At 66.4% G+C, this 18,414-nt stretch overlaps 1 protein-coding gene across 3 annotated transcripts; it reads left to right on the plus strand.

Moving 5' to 3' along the window:
• The first annotated feature begins 505 nt into the window (after window positions 1–505).
• Window positions 506–18,328, plus strand: SLC6A9 (solute carrier family 6 member 9). 3 transcript variants are annotated; one of them, XM_087730500.1, is made up of 14 exons: window positions 506–663; window positions 3,063–3,212; window positions 11,777–11,933; window positions 12,071–12,202; window positions 13,323–13,575; window positions 13,651–13,783; window positions 14,250–14,384; window positions 14,465–14,568; window positions 14,650–14,887; window positions 14,978–15,112; window positions 15,442–15,541; window positions 15,824–15,924; window positions 16,123–16,293; window positions 16,512–18,328. In XM_087730500.1, the coding sequence occupies exons 2-14, from the start codon at window positions 3,183–3,185 to the stop codon at window positions 16,722–16,724; spliced, it is 1,902 nt and encodes a 633-aa protein (XP_087586626.1). In that variant the 5' UTR covers window positions 506–663; window positions 3,063–3,182; the 3' UTR covers window positions 16,725–18,328. The 3 variants fall into 3 exon arrangements, with proteins under 3 accessions (XP_087586626.1, XP_009466443.1, XP_087586627.1); XM_009468168.2 differs by lacking the exons at window positions 506–663; window positions 3,063–3,212 and adding an exon at window positions 7,611–7,740; XM_087730501.1 differs by lacking the exons at window positions 506–663; window positions 3,063–3,212; window positions 16,512–18,328 and adding an exon at window positions 7,611–7,740 and having other exon boundaries at window positions 16,142–16,280.
• Window positions 18,329–18,414: the final 86 nt, after the last annotated feature.

Raw genomic sequence — 18,414 nt, forward strand, 5'->3', positions numbered from 1 at the left:
ATGTGCGTGCGGATGCATGCGTGCCCTGTAGGAGCCTGTGTGTCACCATATGTCCTATATATGTCCACGCGTGCCAGGTGCCTGTGCAAGCCTGCATGTGCCCCTGGGCGTCCACATGCCTGTGGGCTGCAAGTATCCATGTGTGCCAAGTATGCCATGCGCGTGCCCAAGTGTGCCAAGCGCATAGTGTGCCCGTGCGCCCAAGCGTGCCCCTGTGCACCCACTTGTGCCGGTGCATGCCCGTGCGTGCAGCGTGCCCGTGTGTGCCCGTCCGTGCCCCTCTGTGCCCTGCGTACCTGTGCGCCCACGCGTGTGCATGTGTACCACGTCTACCACGTGTGCCCACGGGTGCCGTTGTGCGCTCTCACGCCCCGCGAGTGCCCGCGGTGCCCGGCGCTGCCCGCGCCCCCGGCGCGGTGCGGGAGCGGGAGCGGTGCCGGAGCGGGGCGCTGGGGAGCGCGGGGGGCGGGGCGCGGCGGCGGGGGCGAGAGGCGGCGCCAGCCCCCACCGACCTCCAAACTTTCATTAACTCGGCAGCACCGGTGGCGGTGGCGGCGGTTCCGGGCCTGGCACGGCACCGGTACCGGGTCGGGGTGCGCCGGGACGGCGCCCCCGCGGGCCCAACCGGCGCGGCGGGAGGGGCCGGGCGGCGGCATGGGCACGGTAAGGGGCGCGCACCTCCGCCGGCACCGGATGCCCGGCCCGGCCGGCAGCCGCGGGAGCACCGGGGTGGGGCGGGGCGGGCGTCTGCCGGGGAGGGGGGAGGGGGGGACGGGATGGGGGCGGTGGGGATGGCGCGGCGGGGATGGCGACACCGGGAGCGGCACCGGGAGCGGCCACCCGCCAGAACGGCGGCGGGAGCGGGATGCGGGGCGGTCCCGCATCTGTTGCTCTCCCGGCGCGGCGGCGCGGTACCGGGGGAGCGCGGGAGCGCGGCGGGCAGAGCGGGGCCGCCCGCCGCTGCACCCGGGGGAGGCGGCGGGGACCGGGGCGGCCCGGCCCGGTGGCGGGGCAGGGGGGCTGGCGGTAATTTTCCACGGGCATGTGCCGGGGCGGGGCGGCGGAGCAGCTACCACGTGGCGGCTGATGTAACCGGGTCCCCCTGCCGCCGTGCTGCACCGGGCGGCGGCGGCGGGGGGGGTGCCGGGCGGCGGGGCGATGCCGGGCGGCGGGCGCTGCCCGCGGGGCTGCCGCCGGAGCCGCCTCCGCGGGGGACGGGGACAGGGACAGGGACAGGGACAGGGACAGGGCGGCGGCAGGCCGGCCCGCTGGCCGCCGGCCGTGGCTACTGGGGAGCCCCGGCTGCGGCGGGCCCGGCGGATGCTGGCGGAGGAAATGGCCTCACAGGTGGCAGCGGCTGCACCGGCGACCCGGGCCGCCCGCCGGGCGGGAGGGGACGGGGGGCCTCCATCCCGTGGCTGGACATCCGTGGCCTTCCCCTGGGTGCCGTGGGCTGCCTTCCCCGCCGAGGTGTGACACCCCAGCCGGGAGCCCCCGTGGGTGCCCCGGTGTCCACACTTCCACGGTGCCACCCGTGCGGTCTCTAGGTACGAGCCGCCCTGCCCTCTGAGCTGTCATGGCATCCCGCAGCTCTGGGAGAGCCACCCTGTAGCACTGATGCGTTGCGTCCCCATCCCTGCCTGGCTCTCCCAGGGGATGCTGCAGCCTCGGGCATCCCTGCATCCATCCCACTGCCGCACCTGGCTGGGTGCTCGCCTCCTTGCCAGGCTGGGCGCTGAAGCCGGCAGCATCTACGCAGGCATGCAGCCTTATCAGCGCCTGGCAGACCCTGGCGGGAGTGGCGGGCTGTTCCCTTGCATGCTCTCCCCTCCTGGGACACAGCTTGAGCCACCAGGCTGAATTCAGGGCCGCAGGGCAGGCAGCTTTTGGCTGGCAGGCAATAGGTGTGAGGTGGGGAGGAGGTCCGGCCACCGGCCCTGTGCCTCCCACCTCTGAGAGGTCCCCATGGCACACAAGGAGTAGGGCTTGTCATCCTCCCTGTGCAGTGACAACAGCTCTGCTCCCTTGGAAATGCAGCTGCTCCTGGGGAGGGGTTTGGTGGTGGGACGCGGTATCTGCTGGCAGCAGCCTGCCTGCACTGGAGGGGCTGTGGCCAGGGCTGGGGGCTCGCCCCACATCCCCTGGCCTCCTACCCTTTATCTCTACTGCCCATACTCCCTCCCCACAGCTTCAGGGCCTTGTGCTCCTCTGCCGATCACTCCATATCCACGGTGGCCTGGTGACAGGCGCTGGGGTGCTCGGCTGGTAGCAGTGGCAGTGGTCGGGGACCCTTGGTGGGGGTTGGAGGTCCTTCCGCAGCCAGCAAGGGTACTGAGTGCTGGTGTGGGATCTGCAAACACCGGTGCTGTCACACAGATGAACAACGGGTGTTTTGCAAGACCTGCTGTCTTGTTTCTCTCAGTGAGGTCAGGCCCCGGTGCTCCCCTGGGGCTTCCAGCAGCCCCAGGTAAGGGCAGGTGAGGCAGCTGCCTGCACCCGTGCCCTGTCCGGCAGCACCTGGCGCTTGGCAGAGCCCAGTGGCTCAGCCCCCCTGCGCGGCACGTGCACGCAATGCACCGGGGCAGAAGGCAATCGTTTCCCATCTGTGTCCTGCACGGCAGCTGAGCCCTGAGCTGGCCCTGCTCAGCGCCCAGTCCTGGCGCTGCCGTGTGCTGCAGCCAGTTCGGCTCCAGCTCTCACTGGGGGAGAGCTCGCAGGGCCCCTGCTCCTGCCTGTGGCCCCTGACGCCCACCCGCCGGGAGGCCAGCAGCTAGCTGCCCACAAGGTCGTCTGTCCACACGGGGTAAATCTTTAACTGCTTCTGGGGAAACATCTGGGAGCCTCCACTCGTGTGGGTGCTAGGGGGTTTGGAGGTGTCGGAGGGGGTGGGAGCCAGCAGGAAGAGATCCCACCACCAGTCCATCCAGTCCCGGGCCCTGCATCCTCTGCGAGCGACCTGCCTGGCACAGCCCACCGGTTTCTGGAGGGAGGGGGAGGCCCGGGGCGGGGACATGCCCACCTCACTAGTCACGTCTCTCTTGGTGTCTCTCCCCTCTGTCCAGCTTGCTCTGACAGTGGATTGAAGCGCACCGGTGTTGGTGCTGCAGCCAGCGCAACGGAGAGCAGCGGGCAGGCGAGGAACCCCGCAGCGGGCAGCTGGCACCACGCTCCAGCCTCCAGGGATGGCTGATAAGTGCAGCGAGGGGCTGATGGTAAGTGCCGGGGCGCGGGGAGCGGGCTGGCGTGGGCACCTGCTGTGAGGACCCGCAGCACCCGGTGCAGGGAGCAGGACGCTGGGGCTCCTGTAAGGCTTGGTGCCCCCTGGGACCCCTGGCTGGGGTTGTGCCACCCTGGTGCTCCCCCAGCATGATGCCGGTGAGGCAGACGCTGGGCCACTGCTCGCCCTGAGCCTGCTGCCTGTGAGGCTCCCCAGGTGGTGTCTCGCCGTGCCTGGAGATGCTATCGCCCATCTCAGGCGCTCTGCCTGGCCTTATCACCTGCCCCAGCTCTCTGAGTGGGCAGCAAAGGTGGGAAAGCCCCAGTCAGGCAGCTCCTCTGCCGGCTCTCAGTAAAGGGTGTGGGTACCCCTCCGTGTCGGGTGCCCCCAGAGAGCATGGTGTGGATCTGCTTCCCCTCTGCCTCCACCCAGCAGGGTCTCCCAGACTGGGCTGGTAGGATGGTGTGTGGGCAGAGCTGGGTGTTTCCAGGCAGCGGTGCGGTGCCCAACCCTCTGTCCTTGCAAGCAGTGCATTGTGGGGTGCTGTGCGCTGCCCTGTGCTCACCTGTGCCAGGGAGGGCTGCGGTGCCCTGGGTGGATGCGGGACGTGCCTGACGCGTGTCCTCCTTGGAGGGCTTGTGGTGGCTTTGCTGTGCAGTGAGTGGTTTGGGAGCCCCGAGCTTGGCTTCCAGTGCTGGGCTGCTGCGCTGCGCCTGGCAGGTGAGCCTAGGCTGGGCTTGGCTCTTCCCTTTTTCCTGATAGATGGGAGCTGAACACTGGGGCTGACACAATTGCTGGGCCCTTCCCTTCTCAGGGGGCTTCCCGAAATAGCTGCATGCTCCAGCCAGAGGGCCTGGAGCCAGGACTTCCCTGGGAAGCCGAGAGCCAGGGGAGCGACGTGCCCTGCAGGCGCTTCCAGCATTCTTGTGGCTCCTCCACTTGCGTGTCCTAGCGTGGCCCTGCTGGCTGTGCCTGCAGTGGGGAGCCCAGCGCCCATCCTGCCCATGGTGGGCAGTGTGGAGGGGTCAAGGCAGCCGGTGGGATGGGAAGGCAGGTTTCTCCAGGAGAAGCCCTTGGCTGGGAACGGGGACGTATCTGGACACGATTAGGGGTCAGTCATGGGGATGTGTGGGGCGCTTGACGTGGCTCCGTGCTGCCTGGCATCGCACTGGGGCGAGAGCTGAGCCTGGCACCTGCAGCAGGGAGCCAGGCGTGCGAGTGCCCACCTGCTCCCAGTCAATCTTTAACTTTCTCCTCGGAAATATCTGACCAGTCCATGCTGGGGCCAGAGTGTGTGGAGAGGTGGGGATGGGTTGGGGACCAGGGGGTCTGGCACACACTGGCCGCCCTGACTCGCAGCCCTCTGCCTGGGGCTCCCCTGTTTGCGGGGCTGAGAGGACACCCAGGCACAGGGGTGCTGGTGCGGGAGCTGTGGGAGGAAGGCAGATCCCTGTGAGAGCATCCCCGCTCCCAGAGCATCCCTACTCCTGGAGCATCCCTGCGCCACACCAGCTGCAAGAGCCTCAGAAGGAGCTGCAGCAGGAAAGGTGCTGGCTGCTGAGCTGCCTGGGTCACTGGGGAAGGGAGCTAATCTCCTTGGCCTGCCTCCAGGGCCCTGCCAGTCACCTGGTAAAGTGCTGTCCCTGCCTGTCCTCTCATCCCTGCCTGCAGGTGCAGATCCTGCTGCCACAGCCCCCAGCCCGGCTGGGGTCCTGCGGCGCAGCCCCTGCCCAGGGGTCTGTGTGCAGCCGCAGGACTGGGTGGGTTTGTGGTGGGGCTTGGGGTGCCCGATGTGCCCGGCCTGGGGAGGGACAGCGGCGATGGAGGCAGCAGCTGGGCAATGTGCAGCCATGCCTCAGTTTCCCCACCTGTGAGCTAGGTAGGGCCTGTGCCCTCCCCTCAGTCCTGGGTTAACGAGGGTGCCGTGTCCTGCTTTTGCAGGCTCTGCATTTTGTGGATGCCCCAGGGAAGCTCTGCATGCTTACTCCAAAATCGCAGGCAGGAGAGCAGTCAGTGCCTCCCCACCCCTCCCAAACCCTGCAGAAGCCGTGGTGGCAGATGCCCAACGGGGCACTGGGTTACAGGGCAGTTCCAGGGGCTGGATCAGTCCCTGTGTGGCCAGGCAAAGGGGTCCCCATGGGGCCACAGGGGAGCAGGGAGGGTCTGACAGCCTCTCCCTCCCCGGCCTTTAAAGACATTTTGTTTTGTTCTCCTCAGGACGCTTTGTTTGGGCTCCAGCAGTGCCAGTGGCTCCTGACTCCCAGGGCTGCCTTGCTGGCACGGCTGGGCAGCCTTCAGCCACGGGGTGCCCACCTCAGGTGGGCTCCTGCCATTGACTCAGCCCACCCCGGCTGGACACGAGGGCATTACTCACACCGTGCTGCCAGGGATTAAGGGTTGGGGGCGGCCTGCCTGTCCCAGACACCCCCAGCGGTGTGGTGCTGCCGGCCAGTGGCTGCGGGCAGGGGGGCCAGCAGAGCTGCGGAAGTGGCTCTTGGCTGCGGGAGCCCTTCCCAAAATACCAAGAGGCAGTGATGGGGGGGGGGGGGGCGGCGGGGGATTTTTCTGCCTGAACGCCCCGGGAAAATTGTGTCCTTCTCGGGAGAATGGGGCCAGAGAAAGGCAGCCCCGTCGGGAAGCGCCTGGCTAGGGAATGGTGGCACCAGGGCAGGTCCCTGGGTATCATCCATACCCTGGGCACCCTGCAGCCCTGCTCGGGGACAGGGTGATGCGGGCTGGAAGACCTATGGCCATCCCTGATGTGCTCATTGCCCCTGCCTCTCTAGTTCAGCCTCAGCACTGCCAGCCAGCCGGGGTGGGGACCAGGGTGTCAGGGGAGGTGAGGATCCTGCTGCGGGCCCTTTCTTTCCAGCAGCATATTCTCATGGGGCTGGCAGTCCCCTCTGCCTGCTGGCCAGGCTGCCAGGGGAGCAGTGCTGTGCTCCCGTGGGCTGGTGCAGGGCCTGGCATCCCCAGGATGGGGCGGTGGGTCCCGCTGGGCTAAGGCTGCTGTGGGGGGCACAGGGGCAGTGTGGCCAGGGCAGGATGTCTGGTAGTGGCACACAGGTGGCCCGGGCAAGGTGGTGCAGCCAAACCAGGGCATGGAGGGATGCTTGTGTAGGCACGTTGTGGGGTGTCAGGGCACGGGAGGTGCCCGGCTGCATGTGGGGCAGGGCTGGAGGTGTGAGCTGGGAGGGCTGGGCTGGGATCACTGGGGCTGGCACAGCGTGGGGCGGCTCTGGGCTTGCACGTGTCCCGGTGGGGCACAGTTGGGTGCTGCTGTCCCATGGATGGGGCATGTCCCAAGCTACTGGGTGGCTGGTGCACGAGGGGACAGGCACTGGGTGCCAGCGCGTAGCGGGCTGAGTGCCCGCCCTGCACACGTGTGCTGTTCACGTGTGTGCCCGCGGCCGCCACTGCCCGGACCCCAGATGGTAGCCCAAAAGCGCTGGCCCGTTCCCCCGCCCTCAATGTGCCATCACGCCTCGCTGGCGCCTTGGCTGCGCTCCCCAGCTGGGACGCAGGGCTGGGAGCAGCTGGGGCACCCCGAGCCTGGCTGGGGGGCACCCCACACCCACCCTCCCATGGGACACAGCACCCCACCGGGGTCCCACCCCACACTGGCAAGGGGGCGAGTGGGGAGGCTGTGGGGTGCCCAGGTGGCAGGAGGGTCACAGCACAGCCCTCCTGTCAGCCAGATGGTCCCCCGCGGGGCAGTGACCTTACAAGGGTTGCTATGGAGACCCCATGATGTCGCCAGCGGTATGACGTCAGAGTGAAGTAGCATGGCACCAGGTTGGGTATGTGCCAGCAGGCAGGCTTGTCCCCATGCCCCCGTCCCCCAGCAGGGCCATGCCCGGTTCCCACAGCCCTTGAGTGCCAGGGGTTGGGGTTGGGTGTGCAGGGCCAGGTGGCTGTGTGGGTGACAGGCATAGGGGCAGGAATGCATGTGTGGGGCTGGGGGCACTGGGACATGGGAACGGGGGGCACGGAGGGGACACGGCCCACTGCCACACTCCAAATGCAGGTCCCCATCCCAGCCAGACAGGCAGCGGTGCCCGCAGGGAGGGCAGCGCTGCCTGCCAGAGCGTGCAGGGCTGCGAGCAGCTGGACCCCGCTAATGAGGCCTCATTAAGCAGGACGGGGCTCAGACCGTTGTGCAGCCTGCCCTGCCTGAGCGTGCTATGGGGGGAATGCCTGACTTGTGGGGGCGCAGCTTGTCTGGGGGGAAACTGAGGCACGGGGGTTCCCCATGGCGTGGGGCAGGCAGGGATGCTGCCGGGGCAGGCGGTGTGGTGGGGTGCCAGTGCCATGGTGAGGCGGGTGGCAAGGGGCTGAGCCTGGCTGGGAGGCGAGCGGGGAGCAGTGCCAAGCGCTGGAGGCAGCGGGCGGGGGGAGGCGGGCGGGCGGCTGCTGTGCTGGAGCCTGAGGTGCCAATGAAGCTGGGGACTCGCCGAGCCGGCCAGCCTGGCCCCCCGGATGGCGGCCACGGGCAGCTGGGCCCCCCCAGGCCCCCTCAGCAGGTCAGTGGGGAGGTGAGAGCAGGGTTTGGGGGGCAAAGTGGGGGGCTGGGCTGGATGGGGGCTGTGCCAGCACCGTCTCCCCACCGCCATGGCTCTCCAAGCCCCTTTGTGCTGGCTCTGGAGCGATGGCTCTGCGGGACTGAGGCGCAGCTGCAGCTCTGCGCTGTGGGACGCTAGGGAGGCACCCCCAAGCTCCACAGCCAGGGATGTGGGGTGCCCTGGGGAGGGAGGGCACAGTGCGGCACCAAGCCCCTCCATGGCCTCAGCTGTGCTGGGAGCAAGATATTGCCTGACAGTTATGTGTTCATTAACTCTGGAACCTACTGATTGCAAGAGGGGTGTATGGCACCCCTTTGCCTTGCTCAGTCCTGGAGGGGCAGAGTCTAGCTAAGACTCCCCCCCTTCTGCCCCCTCCATTTCATTGGCATCAGCAAGCAATGTCAAAGTTTGCCCTGGCACCCTGTGGCACCCCAGGGCCAGGGCTGGTGCTGCTGCAGGTGTCTGGCAGAGCACGCTCTGGGCTGTCAGTGGGGCTGGGCAGCCTCCCTGCTGCCACTGCCCAGACTGTGCCAGGTGCCTGTGACCCCATGCCATGCCTCTGCCACAGCGGGGCAGGGGCAAACACAGGGCTGGGCACCGCAGGGGGCAGGGATGGCTGGGATGTGCCGGTGGGTCTGGTAGAGCCAGGACAAGCAGGCTGGGAGGGCATGGCAGCCCCTGGCACGGGGCTGGCACTTCTGGGTTCATCACCCCATGTGCCAGGGGCAGGGAGTGTGGGGGCTGGTTACAGGGGCACCCCTCCACCCCCACACCCCCCCCCGCACTGCAGCACCCAGGAGCTGTGGCCGGACGGTGAAGGCACCTGGGACACCCCTCTTTAAGTCACCCCATGCCTGGGGAGCCCTTTCCAAGTCACCCCATCCCTCCATCCCCAGGGACCCCTACCCCAGGCTGGGGTTTCCCTGCCCCAGGCACCCTGCACCCCACTTCCCTGCCCTAGAAGAGCTGCTATTTTGGCAAATTATGTACTTAGCATATATTTATGCTTTCTGGTAGCCCCTGCCTGGTCCAGCCATGATTGCATCACCATTGCCATGGTGAAGAGCAATGACATGAGGCTGATGACATCAGGGCCTGACTGGTACCCTGCATTGGCATTGCAGGAGCAGCCCTGGCACCCCATTAGGAGGCTGGGGAAGGAATTGGGGGTCCCTCACTGGTTCAGGGGAGGCTGGATAAGGCTGATGCTCCACGGTGTGCTTCTGCTGGGCTGAAATACCTCCGTGGGGGCAGTTTGAGTGGGGAAGAAGGGGGAGACAATGCTGGATATGCCTCCCATGGGGACATCCCCTCCCAGCATCGACCCCACCACTGCCATGAGCTTCCCAGCCATAAATCAGGGCTCCTTCGGGAAGTGGGGGGTATCCGGGCACCCCAGCCAAGCTGTCATTGTGCAAGGCGATGCTGCTTAGCATGAGAAAGGCTCCGGTGCCAGGTGGCGTGATGGATGATGCTTGCTCTGCTGGGCTGGGGAATCTTTGGCCATGTGGTGGTGGGAGGGTGGTCCCTGGGGAAGGGGGAGGAAGGATGCCCCGGGCACCCTGAATGTTCTGGGGACGTTCGGGGTGCCCGGGGCATCCTTCCTCCCCCCTGATGTTTACACCCAAGCCAGGCATCTTTTGGGGCTGCATGGGAGCACATGCATGGAAAATTTGGGGAGTGGGATAAGGACCCCCCACACACACACACAGAGGCTGCATCCTTGCTGGGGGGTAGCTCCCCCTTTGCAGCCCAGCTCTATCCCATCCCCACAGTGGGGAGGGCGGGGGTCTCATTTTCCCGGATGCCTGGGCTCTCTTTTAAAAGAGATGTCCCCCTCTCTTTTACCATGAGGGTTTGGGAGGGTGGTTAATGAGTGTAAAGGACGGGGCGACCTTCCCAGATTTGGGGATGGGGGGGGGGTTGTAGCAAGCTGAGGGGTGAGCAGGCAAGCGTGTGCGCACGTGCGTGTGCTTGTGCATGCATGGGCACACATGTGGCTGCCCCGTTACTGGGGACAAGCACGCTAAAGCCCTGCACTGCAGGAAAGGGGGGACGGGCAGCAGAGGCCTGGCGCTCTTGTTACACTGGTGCCAGGAGGCTCAGAGCTGGGGTGCCCCATTGGGCCTGCGGGTGAAGCCATGTCAGGGTCACCTGAGCAGAGGGGTGGCCCTTTGGCTTTGGGACAGGGATGAGGTCCCCTTTGGGTACCGGGGCTCCAGGCTGAGTAGGGGCCATGCAGTGTCATCCTGTCCCCCCCCAGACCCTTTGCCAGGGAGGCTGGAGCACTGCCTCCCCTCTGCCAGCTGTGCTGCTCATTAAGAGCCTCATTAGTGCGAGCAGCTTAATCAGAGTCTTCCTGATCAGATCAGCCTGCTCAAGCGGGCAGCGTTCCCCAGCATGGGGACAGTGCCAGCTTCTGCCCCACCTTGGGGACCTCTCAGCCCTGCTCCTGCTCAGCACCCCACAATAAGAGCCTCCCCTGGGGGGGGCTCCCCCAGCACCTGCGGTTGGTGTAAGCTCATTTCTGATGGAGATTTTGCCCATGGGGGTCTGGCATGGGCACCCTGGTGCCCTGGCTGGGCACGGCTGGCATATTGCCCCTATAGTTCCTATAGCCCTGCCCAAAGCGCCCACCGATCCCCCCATCACCCCTCTCCTCCAGCCCTGTGCCCCAGCAGCCCCCCCCGCCCCCCGGCCCCTGGCGCGTGCGGGCCCCGCTTGCAGCAGATGGCTTTGTTTGGCAGCGCGGTGCCGGAGTCACCGGGCATCACGTCCCGGCTGTGCCGGCCCTAATCGAATGATACGGTTAGGTGCACCGCGCCTGCTGCCCGCGCCCCGCCGGCGTGAGCTGATCCGAAGCGATGGCTCCCATTTGTGGCTCACTCGCTGCCCACATCAGCCATCACGGGGGGTGCACGGGGCAGGGGGGCATAGTGGGGGGGAGCAGTGTGAGCGGGCATGGGCACGGGGGTGTCCGTGGTGGGAAGACTAGCACCATGGCGCTCTGGCATCTTCCTTGGGCTGCCGGCACCCCATGCTGCTCCCATAGGGCCATGGGTGCTGTGGGGCCATGGACTGACCAGCACCCTCATCCCATGCACCCATCACCTGGCCTTGGGTGGGGATGGGAGGGCTCAGGGCACCCACGGCACCCCAAAATGCCATCTGCCCTCAGCCCAACCTGCTGGAGCTTGGCAGCATCCAGGCAGGATATTAATGTGAGCCCAGGGCCACACTGGGACGGAGCCATGGAGTGATGGGTGCCATCTCCGTCGGGGGCGACGGGCACCCGTCTCTGTTGTTGTTGTTGTCCCTGGTGTGAGCTTGCATTGTATGGCAGCCTGCACAAAGCGCCCTTTCTTGCCCCCATCTGGCCCCTCCCCAGGTCCCCTGCGGTGAGGGACAGCTGGGTGCTGGGGCTGTCCCCAGGGGACCCACCTGCAGGGACCCCCCCCACCAAGCTGCCCCAAGCAAGCATGGTGCCCTCGCTGGGCGCTGAGCCGGCAGCAGGACCCCAGCTGCAGCAGGGTGCCTTTCCCGGGGGGGGCACCCAGCCCCCCCTGCCTGCTCTAGTCACTGCACCCCACTCCCTACTGAGGGGGGCCCCTGCTTCACCTTGGGGGTCCCACCATTTCCCCCCAGCTGTGGGCAGCGGCCACCCAGCGGGGCCTCTGTTGCTGGGCACGGGGAGGGGGGGCGCGCGGGAACAGAGGCCCCTTTGTGCTCGGGCGCCTGGACCTGCTTTGTATGAGTTGCAGGCTCTTCCTTCGCTGCAGCCGGGCTCCAGGCAGAGCTATTCATCGGGGGGGCTGCCACCGCTGCCCTCCCCTCTCCTTGGCACTGCCTGTGCATGGTGAGGCGAGGGGGGCTAGCATGGGGGAGGGATGGGGCAGGATGCAGGGGACCACCCAGCCCCGCTCGGCGGCCATCGCCCCTCCAATGGGGCCGATGGGGGGGGTCTCCAGTTGATGCGCCCCACGGCATCTTTCCACAGAATGGCGCTGTGCCCGGGGAGCGGGGCAAGCAGGACAAGAGCGTCAAGCGTGGCAACTGGGGCAACCAGATCGAGTTCGTGCTGACCAGCGTGGGCTACGCCGTGGGGCTGGGCAACGTCTGGCGCTTCCCGTACCTCTGCTACCGCAATGGGGGAGGTGGGTGTCGGGGAGCTGGGGGAGCCGGGTGCCTGGGGCAGGGTGGGGGTGTGCACCTGGCCCCAGGTGCACGAGGGGGGGGCAAGGCTGTGCCCAGGGTTGTTGCCTGCTCTCACCCTCTGGTTCCTGCCTGCCAGGTGCCTTCATGTTCCCCTACTTCATCATGCTGGTGTTTTGCGGCATCCCCCTCTTCTTCATGGAGCTCTCCTTTGGGCAGTTCGCCAGCCAGGGCTGCCTTGGCGTCTGGAGGGTCAGCCCCATGTTCAAAGGTAAGGGGCTGCCCGTCCCCACTGGCACACGCCGGCACAGCCCCCAGCACATGGTACGCCCCCTCGCACCCCCCCATGTGTCCCCTGCACGCACACCTCTGGCACGTTGCACAGCCCTGCGCAGACACCTGCAGCTCACACAGCCCCACATGCCTTGCACACGTGCGCCTTGCACATGCATCGCTGCCTGTGTTGCAGGGGTCCCCTGTGCGCAGACCCACCCCGGGCCGCACTGTTGTGCACACACAGCCTGCCTGGCGTCCCCTGCATGCATTACACACATCCCTGTACACACAACGCATCCCCTGCGCACACCCCAGCCCTGCACTGGCATCCACTGCAGGCATTACACACACATCCGTGCACATGCCGCATGTGTCCCCCACGCATCACCCTTGCAGAGGCCACTTGGGTCCCCTGAACATGCTGCGGCCCCTCGGGCTGGGGCACACCTGCAGTCCTCTCCCTGCCCCATGGGCAGTGGGTGCTGGCCATGCTCAGAGCTTGCCCTGCTGTGGCTGGACCCCACTCTGGGTGCACCTCCTGGCGCATCGGTGTGCTCCTGTGCTGCCGGCTCCCCTTGCACACGCCTACACGCTGCCTGCCAGGTAATGCACCCACATGTCACATCTGAGTGCAGACAGCCCACACGCATGCTCCTAGCTGCTCTGCACCATGGCGTGCTCAGCCTGGGTGCATGTCCCTGTGCTTGTGTGGCCTGTGTCACCTGCCACCAGGTAGCTGTAACCCTGAAGTCACCGTGGCTGTACAAGGAGAGACCCTCACTCAGTGGTTCTCCAAGGAGGTCTCCAGACCCCAAGGGTTTGCCTGCAGCCTTGCAGGCCATGCACCCTTTGTGTGTTGCCATGCATCCCAGGGGACCCTCAGCATCACGGGGCTTGCTCAGAGGTAGAGGACCCCATGCACGTTGGTAGGCTGAGCCATGCGGTGCTGCCCACCCCGGTGCCACAAGCTGGGCCCCAAGCGGCAGCATGGCTGCAAGGCTGCTGACAGCGCCGCATGCTGCCCACCCCACCCACGCCACACACCCCCCGTGCTGCGCGCCGTACCCGTGCTGTGCCGCACCGTGCCGCTCACCCCTCCCCGGTGCTGTTCCCAGGCGTGGGCTACGGGATGATGGTGGTGTCCACGTACATCGGGATCTACTACAACGTGGTGATCTGTATTGCCTTCTACTACTTCTTTGTGTCCATGACGCGCGTGCTGCCCTGGACGTACTGCAGCAACGCCTGGAACACGCACGATTGCGTGGGGGTGCTGGACAGGAACCTCTCCAGCCACGCTGCCCTCAACATCACCCGCCTCCTCAACGCCACCCAGAAGCGCACCAGCCCCAGCGAGGAGTACTGGAGGTACTGGGGATGGGGACGGGGATGGGGTGGGCGGAGGTGGCGGGGCCCCGCTGACGCCAGCTGCCCCCGGCACAGGAGGTACGTGCTGGACCTGTCGGACGACATCGGGAACCTGGGCGAGGTGCGGCTGCCCCTCCTGGGCTGCCTCGGTGTCTCCTGGGTCGTCGTCTTCCTCTGCCTCATCAGGGGCGTTAAGTCCTCGGGGAAGGTACGCGCCTGTTCCCCCTCCGGGCCCCGCCCCCTGGGCGTGGACACGCCCCTTCTGGGGATGACCACGCCCTCTCTAGGCATAGCCCCTCCCCTACTGGGAATGTACCTCCCATTGTGGGTGTGGCCCCACCCCTTCCCAGCCCAGCCTCTCCCATTTCAAGGCGTGGTCCCAGCCCTCTGCATGCTCCTCCCACTCTGGGAAAGACCACACCCCTTACAGCCTGGCCACACCCCTTCTGGGCACAGCTCCTCCCATATGGCCATAGCCCCACCTTCCCTGGCCATAGCCCCTCCCCCTGAACCATACCCACTCCTGGTCCACCGCTCCACCCTCTGGACCGTAACCCCTCCCCTGGTCTGTAGCCCCTCCCCCACCCACCACTCCCCCTGCCCCAGGCCACACCCCTCGTCTGTGGCCCCACCCCCTGTCCCCGGCCCCACCCCGCTGAGGTGCCGCCCCGCAGGTGGTGTACTTCACGGCCACCTTCCCTTACGTGGTGCTCACCATCCTCTTCGTGCGCGGCATCACGCTGGAGGGGGCCCTCACCGGCATCATGTACTACCTGACGCCCCAGTGGGACAAGATCCTCAACGCCAAGGTGAGCGGGGATGAGGGGTGACGGGTGGCCGGGGAGGAGTGGGGCTGGGGGGCACAGCACTGACCACCCCACCGCTGCAGGTGTGGGGTGACGCGGCCTCGCAGATCTTCTACTCGCTGGGCTGTGCCTGGGGTGGGCTCATCACCATGGCCTCCTACAACAAATTCCACAACAACTGCTACCGGTGAGTGCCCGACCGCAGCCCCCCCCCAGTCCTCCTGCTGCCCCCTGGGCCTGCCACCAGCCCTGACCCCTCTTCCCGCAGGGACAGCATCATCATCAGCATCACCAACTGCGCTACCAGTGTCTATGCCGGCTTCGTCATCTTCTCCATCCTGGGCTTCATGGCCAACCACCTGGGTGTGGATGTCTCCAAGGTGGCCGACCACGGTCCTGGCCTGGCCTTCGTCGCCTACCCCGAGGCCCTCACCTTGCTCCCCATCTCACCTCTCTGGTCCATCCTCTTCTTCTTTATGCTCATCCTCCTGGGGCTGGGTACACAGGTAGGTCATGGTGGGGCGGCATGATGCGGCCAGCATGTTGGGATGGGGTGGCATGGTGGTGACATGCTGCTCCTTCTGCCCCACGCGCAGTTCTGCCTGCTGGAGACACTGGTCACGGCCATCGTGGATGAGGTGGGCAACGAGTGGATCATCCGCAGAAAGACCTTCGTGACGCTGGCGGTGGCTGTGGCGGGCTTCCTGCTGGGCGTCCCGCTCACCACACAGGTAGGTGACCATGGGACTGTGGTGACAGGGTGCCGTTGCCATGGTGACCTTGCTGCGCTGACACCATCAGCCATGTCCTCCACATTGTTGCCGTGACCACCTCGGTGGTGGTGACACCCAGGGCCTGGTGTTGCCATGCCGACACTGGCGATGGTATCCAGACTAAGCGTCGCCGTGCTGACCCTGGCATTGTGCATTGCCATGCCAACCGTGGTGGTGGTATCCAGGCTGTGTGTTGCCATGCTAGCCCTGGCAGCATGGCTGTGCTGTTGCCCTGCCGACGGTGATGGTACCGCCAGGGCAGCCATGCCAACAGGTCCCTCTCGCAGGCGGGCATCTACTGGCTCCTGCTGATGGACAACTACGCCGCCAGCTTCTCCCTGGTCATCATCTCCTGCATCATGTGCGTGGCCATCATGTACATCTACGGTAGGTGCAACTGCCTACAGCCAATCAGCTGGCAGGGCTGCCCCAGCCAACCAATGAGGAAGGGGGTGTGCTAACTTCTGGCCACTCAGCAGTTTCCTGCATGCTAAATGGCTGAGGCGTGCAAAGCCATTGGCCAACCGGGGCAGCCGTGACAGGAGGAGCTTGGTGGGCTCCACCACCCGGGGTGTGGAGCTGGTAGTGGGCAGGGGTGGGAGGGGGTGCAGGGTCCCACGGGGGCCCCAGTCCAGCCATGCCAGGGCTGACGGACACTCATCCCCACAGGGCATCACAACTACTTCAAGGACATTGAGATGATGCTGGGCTTCCCACCCCCGCTCTTCTTCCAGATCTGCTGGCGCTTCATCTCGCCCGCCATCATCTTTGTGAGCATCGTGACCATGGGGCACGGGGCTACGGGAGGAGGGGGCAAGGATCCCACCTGGACCCCCCACTCACCCACCCTGGGGAGGAGGGTGCTGGGCTGCAGGGGGGCAGCAGGGATGGGGCAGAGCAGGGCGACTCAGGGGGCACAGAGCAGGCTGGCTGCTCCCCACTGGCTGATCCTGCCTGTCCCTCCCCAGTTCATCCTGGTCTTCACAGTGATCCAGTACCGGCCCATCTCCTACAATGACTACATCTACCCCACCTGGGCCATCAGTATCGGCTTCCTCATGGCACTCTCTTCCGTCATCTGCATCCCCATTTACGCCATCTACAAAGTGTGCTGCTCCGAGGGGGACACGCTGCTGGAGGTGGGTGGCCAGGGGCTAGACCCCCTTGTCCCTGTCCCACCTGGGGCTGTCCCCCACCCCGCTGGAGCTGTCAGCACCCCACCACGGCTGTGTGCAGGCAGCATCCCTGGGGCACCCCATCTCCGGGCACCCCTGGGAGCCACTGGCATTCTGGGGGAGGCTAGGACAGGGGAGCAGGGCAGGTACTAACCCTGTCCCCATTCTCTCCTTCCCTCTAGCGCTTGAAAAATGCTACCAAGGCAAGCAAGGACTGGGGCCCGGCGCTGGCAGAGCACCGCAGCGGGCGCTACGCCCCGGCGTTCAGCCCCTCCACCGAGTCCCACCTGGAGGTGCAGCCCCTGCAGCCGGAGAAGGGCTGGAGCGAGGCGGCAGCTGCCTCCCCTGTGCAGGGCAGCAACGGCTCAGCCCACAACCAGGACTCCAGACTGTGACCCCCCGCCATCCCCGCACCCCCTCTAACCCCTCCTGCGCGGTGACACTTTCGCACCTTCCGCTGGCGGAGCCTCGCTCCGGGCCGCACCGGACCGCGGGGGGCTCTCAGCGCCTGTCCCCGAGACCCCCCCACCTCCTCGCCGGTTAACCCCCCCTCACCCCTCCCGTGGCATTTGTTAACCCTCGTGTTTACGGTAACCTTTGTGCGCAACGCTGGGACAAGAGAGGAGGGGGCACAGCCCCAGGAGGGCCGGGAGCCAAAGGCACTTTGCAGGCGGCCCTGCCCTGGAGGATGCACAGGATGGGGGGGAGCAGGATGGTGCCCGGCTCCTGTCCCCCCTGCAGCCGGGCAGCCTGCCCAGCTGTGGGGCACCCTCCTGGCCTATCCATGGAAAGGCATGGGGTGGGACCGGAGCTGGGGCTCGCAGGTATTGCCCACGGCCACCCTGAGCTGTGTGTGCACAGGGCCATCGCGGCAGGGGTTGGCCCTGTACGGACCCCTGGCCCAGGTGGGCACCTGCTGTGGCTCAGCCTACAGGTTCTCGGAGGTGGCTGTGCCCAGGGACAGTGCCAGGCACTGGGCCAGCACAGGGAGACGGGGGCAAGCACGCTGCCTGCACGGGCAGCAAAATCTCATGGCACAAGACACAAGCACTTCGAGCACACGTGTGTGCGTGTGTGTGCCCCCACAGACAGAGTATGGGCATGCATGTGGCACACGTGGGCACGCACATACAGACGGTACCACGGGGCTGTACAGGCGGCGAGCTGGCACGCCCCCCCACCATGCACCCCGCAGCCCCGTTGGGGGGCTGTGGGTCCCACCTGCGTGGCCAGGCACCGCCCGCAAAGCTGGGCGCAGCCACAAGTGGCGTGGGCACAGCCTGGCGCTGCTGCCTGCCCTGCAGCAGGGCAGGAGGCTGGGGAGCACTTAAGCCTGGTTGAGGGGTGACGGGGCAGGGCTGGTGTCCAGCTCTCCCCAGCAGCCCTGGCACGGGCGGGGGGGGCCTTCCATGGTGCTAAGGGGGAGCAGGATGGACCGGCCCCCCAGCTGCTGCTACTGAGAGGTACCAGCAGAGACACAGAGGGCTGTGCCAGCTCGCTCACTCCGAACTATCTGGGTACATTTAGTCCCCAATCAGTATTAGTGGAGCAGGCTGCACTGGCAAGGCCGGGCAGTTTTAAATCTGTCTTCCAGCTCCAGCCAAAGGGCTTGGAGTTCTTAATTTGGGGTGGATGGGGTGGGAGCCTTCCCACTCCGCTGCTCCCCTCCCAGCCAGCGCCCTGTGCTCCCTGTGCCATACCCCTGCGGCCGGCACAGGGACACGGCGTGGCTTGGCACGGCGGCAGTGGCGGCAGGTGTTGAGCCCCGGCAGGACGTTCCAGCTCCCCCGGCCCTGTCCCGAGCCCCCCGCCGTGCCACGGTGAGGGGTGCAGGTTCCCGCATGGTGCCAGTGCCCTGCTCCACACGTCACGCCACTACTCTTCACCTCTAATTGTTAGCAATAACGCGCGCGTCCCTGGGCAGCACTGCCTGTGCCAGTGTCTCTCTTGGTGTAGAGTTCTAAAGGATCCTAGATTTTAATGAAATTTGTATTCCTGAGGCTGTATCCTGCTGTGAACTTCTTTGGGGACCCCGAGGGTGGGTTGGAGGGTGGGTGACCATGTCCCATGGGTGCAGTCCTTATC

This window comes from Nipponia nippon, unplaced genomic scaffold (genome assembly GCF_047370975.1).
Source record: "Nipponia nippon isolate SJK-2023a ecotype South Korea unplaced genomic scaffold, ASM4737097v1 scaffold_5, whole genome shotgun sequence".
Taxonomy (NCBI): domain Eukaryota; kingdom Metazoa; phylum Chordata; class Aves; order Pelecaniformes; family Threskiornithidae; genus Nipponia; species Nipponia nippon.

Excerpts from the sequence above, each read along its gene's own strand:
- SLC6A9 (XM_009468168.2), top strand. The coding sequence starts at position 7,654 with ATGAAGCTGGGGACTCGCCGAGCCGGCCAGCCTGGCCCCCCGGATGGC. Across the intron at positions 11,934-12,070 it reads CTGCTACCGCAATGGGGGAG|GTGCCTTCATGTTCCCCTAC; the intron begins GTGGGTGTCGGG and ends CCTGCCTGCCAG. Across the intron at positions 16,294-16,511 it reads AGGGGGACACGCTGCTGGAG|CGCTTGAAAAATGCTACCAA; the intron begins GTGGGTGGCCAG and ends CCTTCCCTCTAG.